At 42.2% G+C, this 14,311-nt stretch overlaps 1 protein-coding gene across 1 annotated transcript in view; it reads right to left on the reverse strand.

The window, feature by feature from the left end:
• Positions 1–14,311, reverse strand: part of KIAA2012 (KIAA2012 ortholog) — a 95,319-nt gene that overhangs the window by 60,092 nt on the left and 20,916 nt on the right. Inside the window, exons 6-9 of the mRNA XM_004674825.1 lie at positions 13,674–13,857; positions 12,918–13,060; positions 8,940–9,108; positions 3,974–4,171 (exon numbers count right to left, since the gene is read on the reverse strand). Of these exons, the coding sequence (XP_004674882.1) occupies positions 3,974–4,171; positions 8,940–9,108; positions 12,918–13,060; positions 13,674–13,857 (694 nt within the window). The remainder of the gene's footprint in view (positions 1–3,973; positions 4,172–8,939; positions 9,109–12,917; positions 13,061–13,673; positions 13,858–14,311) is intronic.

Raw genomic sequence — 14,311 nt, forward strand, 5'->3', positions numbered from 1 at the left:
GTTGCTCTTGTATAAGCATCCTCGCCTTCTCCCAGACTGTCACCTCTTACGGATAAGAATGACAAGTTATAGAGGGTGTGGCATTGACCTGCCCTCTCTGTGAGCAGGTCTCAGGCTCCGGTTTGGGCAGAGGGCGGCTGTTCTCTTGAGACTCTTTAGATGAGCAGGGTCACGGGGCTCTCTTGCTCCCGGGGAGGGTTGCGGTTTGGAGTTGAGTATGCCTGGTAAATCCACTAGCGTGTCTCCCTGGTGAGAACATGGAGCTGTGTCATCACACGGTGCTGCCAGGCGTGAAGAAAGAAGGGAAGAGCTTGGTGGTGCATGTTGGTGCAGCAAACCCTTGAACATGTACTGACTCTTTAGGAATATGCATGGTGAATATTAATCCCACTGACATTGGTGGAAACATGACCGACTTCCCCTTTTAAATACGGTAACTTTCAGAAAGCTTAAAGTGAATTTAAGCCACAGGCAAGCCAAGAGCGGGGGACCTCCATGCACCAGGAGTGACTGTCCTTCTGGGAGAACCTTCCTGGTGGTCTCATATTCAGGGGGCTGTTGTAACCCACCGTCCTGATCTGTCCAGGCCTTTCTCTGGGCTTTTTCTTCTTTAATCGGGGATGGAAGACCCAGTGGTGGGACACTCACCTCTTCAAAAGCGAAAGGAGAAAGAGCTGGAGTGAGAGAGCTTCTGAGACTGAGAGAGAGAGTGCTTCTACTCTAATGTGTGTTAGGATGCCTTATTCCACTCACTCTCCATTCTGGTCCTTCGTTTTCAGCCTTGCTAAGAAGCAGTAGCCAGGTGTTACCCACAGTTAAAGGGGGGTGCGTCTTGCAGAACAGTGGCCCCTCATCTGGGGACTGTCCACAAACTGAGAGGAATGGAGCAGTGGCTTTTGTTATTTTTATCTTATAGGTGGGCTCCTGAGATAGAAGAGAGATTTTAGGCTGCAAGTCCTGCGGCCCCCAGCGGGTAGGCTTTCACTGGAAAGACCCCAGGTTTAGAGATCATGAGATTATTGGCTGTACAGTTGCAATCACAAGGCAACCTTTCTGAGCAAAGCCAATGATCACATCACTCCTGAAGGTCATGGAGAACAAAGCAACACCCTCAGGTAGTAGCCAGAAGGCAGTAGGAATGGTGAGCCTCAAAGCCATGGCTCACCTGTGCCTCAGTCTCTGTGTCTGTAATTCTCAAAACCAGCAGGAACTGCTCTCAGGAGGGTGGAAAAACAGCAGTTTATGTGATGGGTATTTTGTCTTAATCTCTTGAGAAAGAGCAGCCTTTATTTCATGTACAAAACACTGTTGCTGTTCATGCAGAAAAGCTGGCTTCACAGTCTTACAGTAGTCACAGGCTACTTAGCTATTACAATGGGAAAAATGATGCCTTTACAATAAAGAAAGCTAGCAGGCACTGCCTTTTACCAAATAATGAAATTTAACATCACCTAAAATAGAACAAATTATAACAAATGGACTAAATGTAAAGGAATTTTTTGTATTCCTTGATGGAATGCCCTGAGGACAGAAGGCCACCATCACATTATTGGTATAAATAGGAAAATTTGACTATGGACTATATGTTGGAAAAAAGTGTTATATTAGTGTTAATCTTATTTTTTTAATGATTTATTTATTTATGCATACAAGAACTGGGGTACAGGCCAGCAGTGCAGGGCATGAGAGGATTCACCAGAGACAGAATGGGGAGCAGAATAGGTGGATCTACCGACATGCACTGTTGAGGGGAGCAGCGGGAAGCAAGGTCTGCTGTGCCAATTGGGTCACCTTGTTGGCTGGGGATTCTCCTCCTGCAGTGGATGCGGATAGCTTCATAGTGCTGCACTTTAACGCAGATTTATGCTGTGCATAATCTTCTTGATTATGATTATTATATTGAGGTTAGGGGAAGAATATCCTAACCTTCAGGACATATGTGCCCATAGGGATCAGAAGTGCAAAGCCTGCAATTTATCGTCAGGCCACTTAGCGTGACATAGACTATGTATGCATTTTTATATTAGAGGTGAAGCATTCCAAGGCTAAGCAAATAAATGGGCATGTGTAACCTCTGTGGCTGTGGGATGATCCCACTTCCTATGTCTAAACTCTCTTGCCCCAGGCACCACTGTGGGAGAAAGTCACCTTTTTGGTTTCCTTTCTTTATGTATCTACAGTTGACCCTCAAACAACTCAGAGGTTAGGGATAGTGACCACCCAGCACCCCTGCTGTTGAAAATCCACATATAACTTTGACTCCTAAAGAAAACTACTTACTAATAGCCTGCTGTTGACTGAAAGCTGTACCTCTAACACAAGCAGTGGATGAATGTAATTTTGTGCCCCATATGGTTGATAGACTGTATTCTTACAATAAAGGAAGCTAAGGAGAATGCAATTAAGATAATCTTAAGTGCATCATCATAAAGATTTTCATCCTTATTGTGATCTTTATGTTGAGTAGCCTGAGGAGGTGGAAGAATGGAGGGATGGAAAATTATTCTCCTGTAAGTGGAACCTGGCAGTTTGAACTGGTCTTGTTTTTACTTCTAGGTTGATCACACACTGAACTCATACCAAGTCATAGGGACCTTGAGCCCATGTCTCCCTTGGCAGGGTGGCAAAGGATGGTTAGGCTCTCGATACTCAGTCCCTGGTAGACTCAGAACAAGCAGAGACATGCCATGGATGGTGTCATCCTGGTGGCCCAGACTGGGCATTTGAAGTTGTGACCCACTGGTGCAAGGAAGGCTGCTATCTTACCTGTCTGACCAGGTAAGGCTTTTTAAAAATTTTGAAGTATTTAGGATGACTGTCTCTCAATGAAGATATAGAGAGATAAACAAGCATCTGCTCCAATAATCAAAGGAAATTCTCAAAACAGAAATATTTCAAGAATACTCTGACCTGGGTTCATTGCTTTGTTTACTCTGAAAAGCAGGGCTATGTGATGGTAAAAGCACAGATTCTGGTTCTAGAAGGCCTGAGCTCCAATCCCCACTAGGTCACTGCTGTGATATGACCTCAAACAAATTACTTATCTCTTGGGTTTCTCATCTGTGAAATGATAGTAGGATGTAAGGAGAAAAGGAGAGGAGATATATTCAAAACTAAGGACAGTACCTGGCAAAGGAGGAACTCCATATATGTTAGTGGTCTACCTACGTATTTTGTATATGAGTTGGGTATCACTTAACATATCTTAAAAAAAGAAAAAGATTTTATACATAGACATGAGCTGGGATGTAGGCCAGAGGTGTGTTGGGGAAGCATGAGAGGATTCACCAGAGACAGAGTGGGGAGCAGAACAGGCAGATCATGTGAAGTGCACTGCTAAGGGAAGCTGTGGATAAGATAGGAGGTCTTCTGCACCATGTGGATCAGCTCCCTGGCCTGGGATTGAAGTTGTGCTGCTGTGGCTGTGGAGAGCTTCCTAGTGCTGAGACTAACCCCCCTGCACTACCAGGGAGGCCCTGTCACTATGACATGATGATGATGATACCATCATCTTGCCCTTTGGAAAGGAGGCTCAGATTTCTGAAAATGGGGAGCGTTCTAAAATATGGCCAATTATTTCCAGCACATGCAACATATAAAATATACACAGAGAAGTCATTAGTGTATAATCCCAAATGTCCATGTGATGTTCTGGAACACTAGAAATAAGACTTTTATTCATATTATGGGCTTTTCAATGAATACATGTGTGAAATTTCATTAACAACTTAGGAGGAACTATGGAGTTGGCAGCAAATTTTTAATAAGTTGGATGCTGTTTTATGTTTGCAACGAGAAAACTTTGGCTGGAGGATGATTTAGTGAGCAATGTGTACCTAGATACTACAGTGGTTTGACTAAAGCACTTTGGCTAAGATAGATGCTACTTTGAACAAAAGTTATTTTCAAGTGGCTGGAGAGGAGCTAGTTTACCTTGAAGCCTCCTTTTCTTGGTGGCTGTATCTTGGCTTACTTCCCTTGGAGTGAAATTTTCTTTGGGATGCTGGAGGGAAGAGGCAATTACCTTGAGGTGAGAGCAGGTCTCTGCCCGGGTCAACTGGGAGGTGCATAGTCAATCCACTTGGTTTTTCCAAGGACACGTGTTTCAGGGGAGGCTTCCACAAATGCCTAGTCTCTTCTGTTTCTGGCCCTGGTTCAGGATGTGGGGCACCTAAGAAGAGACCAGAAAGCAGGGGAAAAGCCATGTTGTAGTAGACATCTTTGGGTTTTTTTTTTAAAGATTTTATTTATTCATACAGAACTGGGGTACAGGCCAGAGATGTGGAGGGTGGGAGGAGCCACCAGAGACAGACAGATTGGGGAGCAGAACAGGCCGACTGACAAAGTACACTGCTGAGGGGAGCAGTGGGTGGGTCAGGAGAGGTCTGCCACGCCATGTGTTCACCTCTGGTGCAGGCGGGGATTGAACTCATGCGGAAGTGGCTTGAGCTTCTTAGTGCAGTGTTTTAACCCACTGCGCCACCAGGGAGAGCCATCTTTGGGTTTTTGTTCTCTTCTCTTTTGGGGGAGACCTGCTCTCTCCTGTTCACGCCGTGTGGTCTGGATAGGTTGTATCCATTTCCCGACTCCAGAGCTGAGCATGGCATGGAAGCCTGACTAAGGAGAGCACCTTTTTGTCTCAGTCCAGGGATGGGGTCCGTCCTGGGCATACAGCCCAGCCAAAATTAAAATTCTTATAATTTTGAAAGAATTTTCAAGAGATATATCCTTTTGAGACTGGGGTCAATAGATAGGAGGTTGGTATGGGATTGTAGGAGGTCATCTTCACACCGCATGTGGATACCACCCAGTTGGGAGGAAAGAGCCACAGTGCTCAAAGTGCTTAAATATTGCACAGATCACATTTTTGGAGAACTGGATCCAAATGAGTCTGAAGTTAACTGTTCCTTGCTTTACCCAATTACATGAGCGAGCTTTTATGTTGTTGCTTAAGACAGTTTCAACTAGGTTTCTGACACCTACTATTCAGCGTCCTCACTAACATACAACAGAGAGGAGAATTCACTGTCTTATATGAGCACAATGTCTCTAAAAACTTTAAGAATTGTGTTCATGATGGCCTGGTTGTCTTTCTGACTCTTTCCAGAGTCATCATGGAAGATAATCAGGATTTAACCAAATCCTGCTAATAGTTTTGTCTTTTTATTTGGATGTTTTGGCATCTGGAGCCATACTGATTCTGGGGGTGTCTGTCTCTCCCAGGGCTAGATAATTCTTAGTGGCAATGAAGGACCACCTGTGAGTCTGTCTTTCATACACAAACAAACTAATTAAAGAGCTCCTAGCTCCCAAATACCTCCTTTATCTAAACTTAATACTCCTGGGCCACCACCCCCCTGGCCTAATCAATGCCAGGTATCAGAAAACTAGGGACAGCCCCTATGTCTAGAGCCCACACAAACTATTCAAACTAAACAATTCAAGCCTGTTTAGCCTGCTTCGCCAGACTTGCCCATTCCTTCTTTCAGAGACCACAATAATTCTTGCCCACTCTCCCCCATCTTTCTGCATCCTAACTGACCCTGGAGCTTTCTTGAGTCACTCCATTTAATGTGGTCTGCCCCCTACTTTTGGGAACTATAAGTAGCAAACTATCTTCTCAATGGTAATTGTCTTCTGATCTGTTTGTCTCACCTTACCTGAGTAATAATAAAAACCATATTTAAAAATACTCTGTGTAGGCCCTCCCTGGTGGCGCAGCGGGTTAAAGCACAGCACTGAGAAGCTAAAGCCAGTTACACATGAGTTCGATTCCTGCCTGCCCAGGAGGTGAGCACATGGAGCGGCAGACTTCTCCTGACCCGCCCGCTGCTCCCCTCAGCAGTGTACTTCGTCGATCTGCCTGTTCTGCTCCCCACTCTGTCTCTGGTGAGGCTTCTCACCGCCCCTGAGCCTCTGGCCTGTACCCCAGTTCTGTATGCAAGAATAAATAAATCTTTTAAAAAAATACTCTGTGTATATATTTTAAAGAATGAACTTTTTCAAAGGCAAAATCTACATACAGTAAAACGCACAGATCTTAAATGTACAGTTCAATGAGTTTTGACAAATGTATACGTCCAACCAACCAACATTTAGAACAGTTCCGTCACAAAAACTTCTCTTATATCCCCTTCCATTGACTGGTCTTTTAAGCCCACAGTTAGGTAGTTTTCATAATGAGAAATTCCAAATGGGGTCTCAAAACAAAAACACTCTGAGTTATCATGGCAGCTTTCACTGAAGTTTCTGGAAAGCTTAAGACTCTAGGACCTCCCCAAATTGGAATCAGCTGTTTAATGAATTCTCTTTTGCTTCGGGTAGCCCAGGGAAGTCCCAAGAGCATAAATAAGTTGTAGGCAAAGGGACTGTGGAAGATGTTGGTAAGATTAGATTTCTCCTTGGGTCAGCAGGGTAGGCAGCAACTCAGAAGCCTCTTCCAGAGAGACTTCTTAAATCCCCAGTTGGAATTGTTCTCACTGTTAACAAACTACTAGCATTTTGCTTAGAAATGCAAAATCTCTGCCCTGACAAAGATTGTAAAGATCATTTAATGTTATATAATAACCCAAATCAAAATCAAGGAAATGGGTTTTTGGGCACTTTTATCTTACTTTTATAAAATGAAGATCGAATGATCCAAGTATCCTTTTTATTTTGGCTGCCAGGAAATTCAATTAAATCCAGAGCTTACCTAAAGCAATGAATTCATCCCACATGTCTGATAACATCTATTTCTTGCTCCTTTACCAGTTTTTTTCTCTATTTTTCCATATTAGTTGTTCTGTTTTATACAGATATGTTTCCTAAATTAAGACAATACAGTTTATGCTTTTTGACTATATGATGTTGAAAAAGAGAACATATTTAGTAGAAACTATACTTCAAATTGTGAATTTATATTTTATTTCAGGTTAGCAATATGTGATATGTGAAATGCTCAATCATATCTCCCCTAATGTTGGGCAGTGACATGAACCACAGCTCCCAGTCAGCAGTTACTGAGAGGGTAGACTCTGGCACTCTACTGTGTCCTAAGTGTTGGTGTTCGGAGTTATACTTAGCTCTGATATTCAGTAGGTAAGGTATTAACTGAATTTCCACTCACAGTAGTTTCAATTTATGATAGATTTATTGGGACTGTAAGTCAAGGATGCTCTGATTATATTTGTAAGTTGCCTGAAATTCTTCTACCTTTGTAATACTTGTGTTGCACTGAATTTACATATGTGTCTTCCTTTTTCTTCTAATTTAGCAAAATGCATGGCTCAGTGAAAGGTTAAATGAATTTTAAGAAAGTTGAGTTGAATATCACCAAAAGAGACCTATTTCTAGATTTTACTTTTTCCTTCTTTTAAAATAGTTTTCTGAGCAAACAATACTGAAATTTGTATTGAGTTACACAAATCTACAAATAGCTAAAGCAATTGTGATATAAGAGAAGAGGAATGGAGGTTTTTACATTCCTAGACTTCAAGAATACTATAAAGCTACAGCAATCAAAATAGTATGGTATTAGCATAAAAACAGACACACAGATCAGTGGAGTAGAATTGAAATCCCTGTAATGAATGCACATTTATATAGATAGTTATTTTATGACAATGGTGCCAAGGACATACAAAGGAGAAAGGAAAGTCTCTTTAACAAGTAGTGTTGGGAAAACTAGACAAATGCAAAAAAGAAAAGAAAGAAACTAAACCACTATCTCACACCATACACAAAAATGAGTTAAACTGGACTAAATACTTGGATGTAGAAACAAACAATAAAATACACAGAAGAAAATACAAGTAAAACACTGCAACACTGACTTCAGTATGTCTTTGGAAACTCTGCTACAAGGGCAAGGGAAACAAAAGAAAAGTGAACTAATGGGAGCCTATCACATCAAGCTTCTGCATAGTAAAAGACACTATAACTAAAACAAAAGAGCACCTTACCCAATGTGAGAAAATTTTTGCAGATCTTGTATATGACTAGAACTAATATCCAAAATCTATGAAGACTCATACAAGACGAAAAGAAAACAAATAACCCAATCAAAAAAGCACATAGAAGATCTAAATTGACACTTCTCTAAAGAAGACATACAGATGGCCAATTGGTACATGAATAAATGCTCATTACTTTTTATCAGTTTAACACAAATCAAAACAGCAATGAGATACCACCTCATAGCTGTGAGAATGGCCCAGAAACAAGTGTGGAGAAAAAGGAACCTTCATACACTAGTGGTGGGAAAGTACATTAGTTCAGCTCCTCTGGAAAACAGTGTAGAGGTTTCTCAAGACATTAAAAAATATATCTACCATATGATCCAGCAATCTCTCATCTAGGTGTCTACCTGAAAATGCAAAAACATTAATTGGAAGGAATAAATGCACTCCTGTATGCATTGTAGCACTATTTACAATAGCTGAGTTACAGAAACAATTTAAGTCTTCAATGACAAGACATGTGGATAAAGAAGACATGGTGTGTGTGTGTGTGTGTGTGTGTATACGTACATATATGATGGACTACTACTCTTTAAAAAAAGATGAAATCTCACATTTGGGAACAGCATGGATGGAACTCTGCTAAATCAAATAAGAAGGAACAAACAAAAGCAAAACAAAACAAGCCCATGAATCTGACTGCAGTCCTGAGGTTACCAGAAAGGGGTGGGGTGGAGGAGGCTGGGAGTGAAGTGTGGGGTGGGGTGCAGTGGACTGTGGTGGAGGATTATTGGGGTTTTGGTAAAAGGGTGTGATGTGGTATCATATATTTGTAGAGGTGTGAATCTATACCCCCAAAACATACACAATGTTTTCAATCAATGTTACCTTAATAAACATAAAACATTTCTCTGAAAGGGATGGCTCTGGAAGGGTCAGTCATGAATTTGTGGGGCCACAATCCAGTCCTTCTTAGCGTCCCAGCCACAGAGGACTTACTTCTTTTGTGTGCTTTTTCTTTAGGGCGATGGTGAGTGTGAAAATGAATCTCCACTGGAAAGACCAAGAGCTCTGCTGGGAGCTCGTTAGCTTTACATTGACTCCTTAGTGGGGCCACGACTCTGGGTGATTCTTCTGAGATAGGAGGTAATTTCAGAGTCTTTGGTGCCTGGAGAAAATTTAAGAACAAAACAAGATCCAAGATGACCTGTATCAAACCCAGCTGCTTACAAAATGGCATTGTCACTTTTTGAGTCTCTAGCACCAGAGTTGCTGGGTGTGATGTAGCATAGGTAGCTTTAAGAGAAAGAAAACTAAGACAGGAAGGCTGAGAAGGAAAATTACCTAAGACCATATCTGGCTAGAGTGCTGCTGTTTGCTTCTTAGAAGTTGGCCATGTTTTCTTTATTCCAACCTGTTTTTTTTTTTTTAAATTTGTTCATTTATGCTTACAGAACGGAGTACAAGCCAGAGGTGCGGGGCTGTGAGAGGATTCACCAGAGACAGAGTAGGGAGCAGAACAGGCAGACGGATGAAGTACACTGCTGAGGGGAGCAGCGGGTGAGACAGGAGAAATCTGCTGAGCCGCGTGGGTCAGCTTCCTGGCTGGGGATCAAACTGGTGCTGAAGCAACTGTGGCTAGCTTCACAATGCTCAGCTTTAACCTGTTGTGCCACAAGAAAGGGCCCCTTATTATTTTGAGAAGTGCAAACATAAAAAGAGCTTTTGGGAGGAAATACAGTTTTTCTCTTTTACACCATGGAAAATGAGCTGGATTGAAATGATCTAGCTGAAATTTCTGCTTGTAGGTAGGTTTGCCATAAGTCCTTTGCTGCAAGCATTTCGTGGCAAATTGGTCATCACACAGCAGTTTTGCCATAAAAGATAAAATAACTGGTTGATAGTTTGGTTTCAACTTATATAACACTCCCATTTTTATATTGTGAAAATCTGGTAATGAAACAGGAAGTGTAAAACAAGAGAGCAGAAAGCTTGATTGTTACTACTAGAAAATGAAGGTTTATCAATGGTAAATCTTTATGAACACAGTCACCTCTCCCACCCATCAAAACCAAAAGTTTGCCATGCAGTGACAGCTATTCATAATAGTCTCTGAGAATATTAATGATTCATTTTTTTGCTAATTTAGATACAACTTTTTGGGGTTGTATCTAAATCCCACTGTAGCAGATCTGCCAGACATGGAGATTTCTAGGTATAGAGAGGGAGACTTCTTGGCATTTGTTGTTAAGAGAAAAAAGGTGCTGAACATTGTATATGCAACCTTTAAGGCAAGAAGGGGCAGAAAATAGGAATGTGCTTGTGTTTCTTTTCCTCCGGGAAATTTTCTAAGGCTCAGGTTTTCCTCTTTAAAATGAGAATAATCAAACCACCTATTTCAAGAAGTTGCTGTGAGGATTACATTTGCTGTTTTATATGTAATTAAAAAATTATTTATTTATGCATACAAGAATTGGGATGCAGGCCAGAGGTGTGATATGTGTATGTATGTGAGAGGATTCACCAGAGATAGTGGGGAGCAGAACAAACAGATCCACTGAAATACACTGCTGAGGGGAGCAATGGGGAGACAGGAGAAGTCTGCTGCACCATGTGGGTCACCCCCTGGCCAGGGATTGAAATTGTGCTGCAGTGGCTGTGATAGCTTCACAGTGCTGAGACTTAAGCCCATGCACCACCAGGATACACCCCATTATGTGTATTTTCAATAGTATTTGGAATTAGGATTACTACTGATATTTTTTTGAGAGTAAAATCTTATGTGGGTTTAATAACTAATCTCACCGCTAGGAGGTTATGTAGGGTCCTCACTCTGCAGCAATATGAACAGAGCAGTAAAAAATAGAATCACTGTGTATCAGAGAAAGCCACAGCATTAGCCCAGGGTATGTGTGTGTGTGTGTGTCCCCAAAACACCATAACATCTGTGTGTGTCTACACACACACATGACAAAGATAGGCAAGGAATTTCTTCTAGTTTGAATCTTGTCACATGTGAACTTGGCTCTATGAATGTATGTGTGTGCTGGGTTTCAGGGAGTTCAGTTTCACAGGAGGGAAAATAAAACTGTTTCTCCCTTTTTAGTGTTTAAAAAGAATAAAATGATCAGAAACACACATAATTATCCACATGTTTAGAGCTAAATGAGGAAGGAAATGCAACCAGATATGGGCAGAGTGACATTTATAATTTTGAGGCATTAAGAAAATGATTAACTAAACACACGTACATTGGATCTTTATGTTTCTGGAGACCTTCAGTGCCTGGTGCCAGCTGCCCACCAACAGCCCTTTTCTGAATACTGACCTTGTGCATTTTATTTGACAAGGTTTGCATTGAGAAACCTATGTGGAAACTCAAATGATTTGTTTAAGTTTGGTTGACAAGCCAAACCTTAATTTCTTTATTCTAATTAAAAATTTAGTTTTATATAGGGGAAAATATTGCTTTCCTCTGTTAAACCATATACATGGATCGAGGAAAGGGACTTCCATCTACTCTCTAACCCTAGCTCAGTTCTAGGTTGATTAGGGGTGTGAAATTGAAGGCTTTTTTGAGGATCACAGGGACCTTGGCAGGGCAGTTCTGTTGCTCCTGGTCTAAAAGAACTTTATCAGACAGAGATCTTTCTGGTGTAGACAGAAAGGTTTAGATTAGCTTATGCTGATCACGGACAGGACATCAGTATGTTGACATCAGTGTATGCACAGGATATCAATCAAAGTTCCAAACAGAACAACCATCTCACTGGCACCAGGACCAACTGGAGTGCCCACGGCTGCCCCAGCAACTCCCCAGATGACACAGCTCTGCAGTGAATCAGCCTCCTGTAGTTCCCAGCTGGACACAAGACACTTCCCCCAAATGTACCTTCTCCTTTCATCCTTCCATTAGTCCTGCGAGGTTGGTGTTATCTGTGCACCCAAAGTCACTGGGCAGAGGGGTGAGTCACCTGCTCAAGTTCATACAGGTAGGGCTTGCCAGAGTCCTTGCTCATTCCCTATCTGCACAGGTACCTCCAATCATCAAAAATCCACATCAGATTTCAAGGCAGAACCAGGCTGGAAACAGCTAAGGACATCTCTAAGGAGATGTCCTTCTGAAGGGGTCGATAAACCCGCAAGCTTTACCCTAAGTGCCTAAGAGTCACAGACCCTCAACAGACTTTGAACTGAGCAAAAGCATCATTAGATTCAAGGTCATCAGCATTTTTGAGTCTGAAGTGATCAGCTCCCTACAAGCCCAAATTCTGGCCTTCTGTGTTTATGGAGAACTGCCACCTTCCGAGAGCCAAGGATTCTGCTGCCACCAGAAAGTATGCTTTAAGCTAGAGTCCAGGGCAGCTGAAATTCCTGTACTTCTCTATTTTCGACATATAGTAATTTACTGTAGCCCCACTTGGTTAGTTCAGAAAAAGGGACGGGGCTTGGGCAGGCTCAACTCAAATATGCCGCTTTGGTAAATCGACTATTTTGAAATAAGTTGAGAAATAGCTGGGGCAGAAAGGACATGCTGATCTCCTGAAAGCAGGAAACACATCTTCCATGCTCCCTACACTGAGATTCGAGAGACATCTTTATCACTGGTCATCGGGGTCTAGGACCGTGAAAACCGTGTGAAACAAGCCCTGCTTAGCTCACCACTGATTAGTACCCAAGCCTCAAGCTTCCTTACCTTGTCAGTTCTTCACAAATGTATTGTTTCTTTGTCTAGAAGGTATAAAAACAGCCTGTTGGTCGCTTCTTATAAGGCCTCCATAGGTACAAAATTAAATTTGTTTTTTTTTTCTCCTATTAATCTGTCCTGTGTCAATCTGCTTATTAGGCCAAACAAAGAATGTAGGAGAGAAAACGTTTTCTCTTCCACAGGTGTAAGGCCATGAGTCACTTCATTCTTTGGTTGAAACTAATCTTTCGACTGCACACACACACACACACACACACACACACCCCTACCTTTTTCTGCTTCACTTCCCCGGTTGCACTTTTTTCTGAGCCATTGACAGATGCTACAGGGGGGAAAAGGCATCTCTCAGCAGGAGGCTCCTGTAACATGGGGCTGCTCCTGCCCTTGTGGAGTTTCACATCCGCGAGTCCACCTGTAGAAACAGGACGGGAGTGGGGTCCTGTTAGTTGCAGGGGTGGGGATGGTCGACTTTCAGCTTTTACCACTTTGAGGTGAACGGGAAGAGAATTAAGGTGAGTTCTGGGTACAAAGAGCAGCTTGGACTGAGGCAAGTTCACAGAGGCTGAATCTTATTCTCTAGCTGGGATTCTTCTAGTAGAGTCAAGCGATGGAGAGAATGATAAGGATAAGAACAACTGCCAACATTATTAAGTGCTAAATAGGAGACAAGAATCAGGGAAAGTATTTTTCAGCATTAACTCACTTAATCCTTGCAATAGCCTGATGGAGGTATTATAATCATCCCCATTCTATAGATGAGGAAACTGAGCCTCAGCAAGATGAGTAACTTGCCAGGATCTCAGCTAGTAAGTGGGGGATTATTTGAACCCAGGCAGCCTGATTGTGGAATGTGGGTCTGCTAAGTACCAGTCTAGAGGGGACTGTCAGTCATATTCCCACCTCCAGGTGGGCTTTGGCTAAGTTGAGTGGCCCGAGGAAGTACACTTGGTGCGTCTCAGTGTTCTCAAATGAACTCTGCCTGATTAGATTTATCCAGATCAAAAGCAAAACATTTGGCTTCTTACCGCTGAGATTTGCTTTCCTATTGGGGAAGGCGCCTCCATAGAATGTAACATGGGCTTTGTCACTCAGGAGCCAAGAATGATGGAAGTGGGCATGCCCGAAGGCCCTCCTGGAGGTTTGCTGTGCCATTTCATTGTGGCTTTCCTTTGAAGCGTGTATACGTCGGTGATTCTCTATTGACGTGTCCTAGGGAACGACAGATACACAGTCCTGTAAACAGGCTTTTGTAAGGGAGCCGAGCAGATTCTTTTAACAGTCAGACTTTGTGGCTAGACTTGTGGTTCCAAAGATGAAACCTCTTTTACAGCCTGCGAAGAAAAGCAAGGTTATAACAGCAAGACCTTTAATGCTGTTTGTTACCATCAATCATTGTATTATTGATAATAGAAAGGTTGACATTTAACCATGCCTGATATAGAGTGCTTTCTTGCCAAAAAAAAAAAAAAAAAAAGAAGAAGAATCAAATTGAAGCACTAGTGCCATTGTCTTTGCCCATCATATAATGTCTCTCCCTACTCCCTTTCATTGCGGGACACACCTCCCACCCCCTCTTCTCACTGAGCTTTATAAGTAAAGACAAATTTATTCAAGGTAGGAACATAAATTGCTTATGTTGTTCTAAACTACTGTTGTCTAGAAA

Source organism: Condylura cristata, unplaced genomic scaffold, assembly GCF_000260355.1.
Source record: "Condylura cristata isolate star-nosed mole 26May11 unplaced genomic scaffold, ConCri1.0 scaffold00002, whole genome shotgun sequence".
In the NCBI taxonomy this organism is placed as follows: Eukaryota; Metazoa; Chordata; class Mammalia; order Eulipotyphla; family Talpidae; genus Condylura; species Condylura cristata.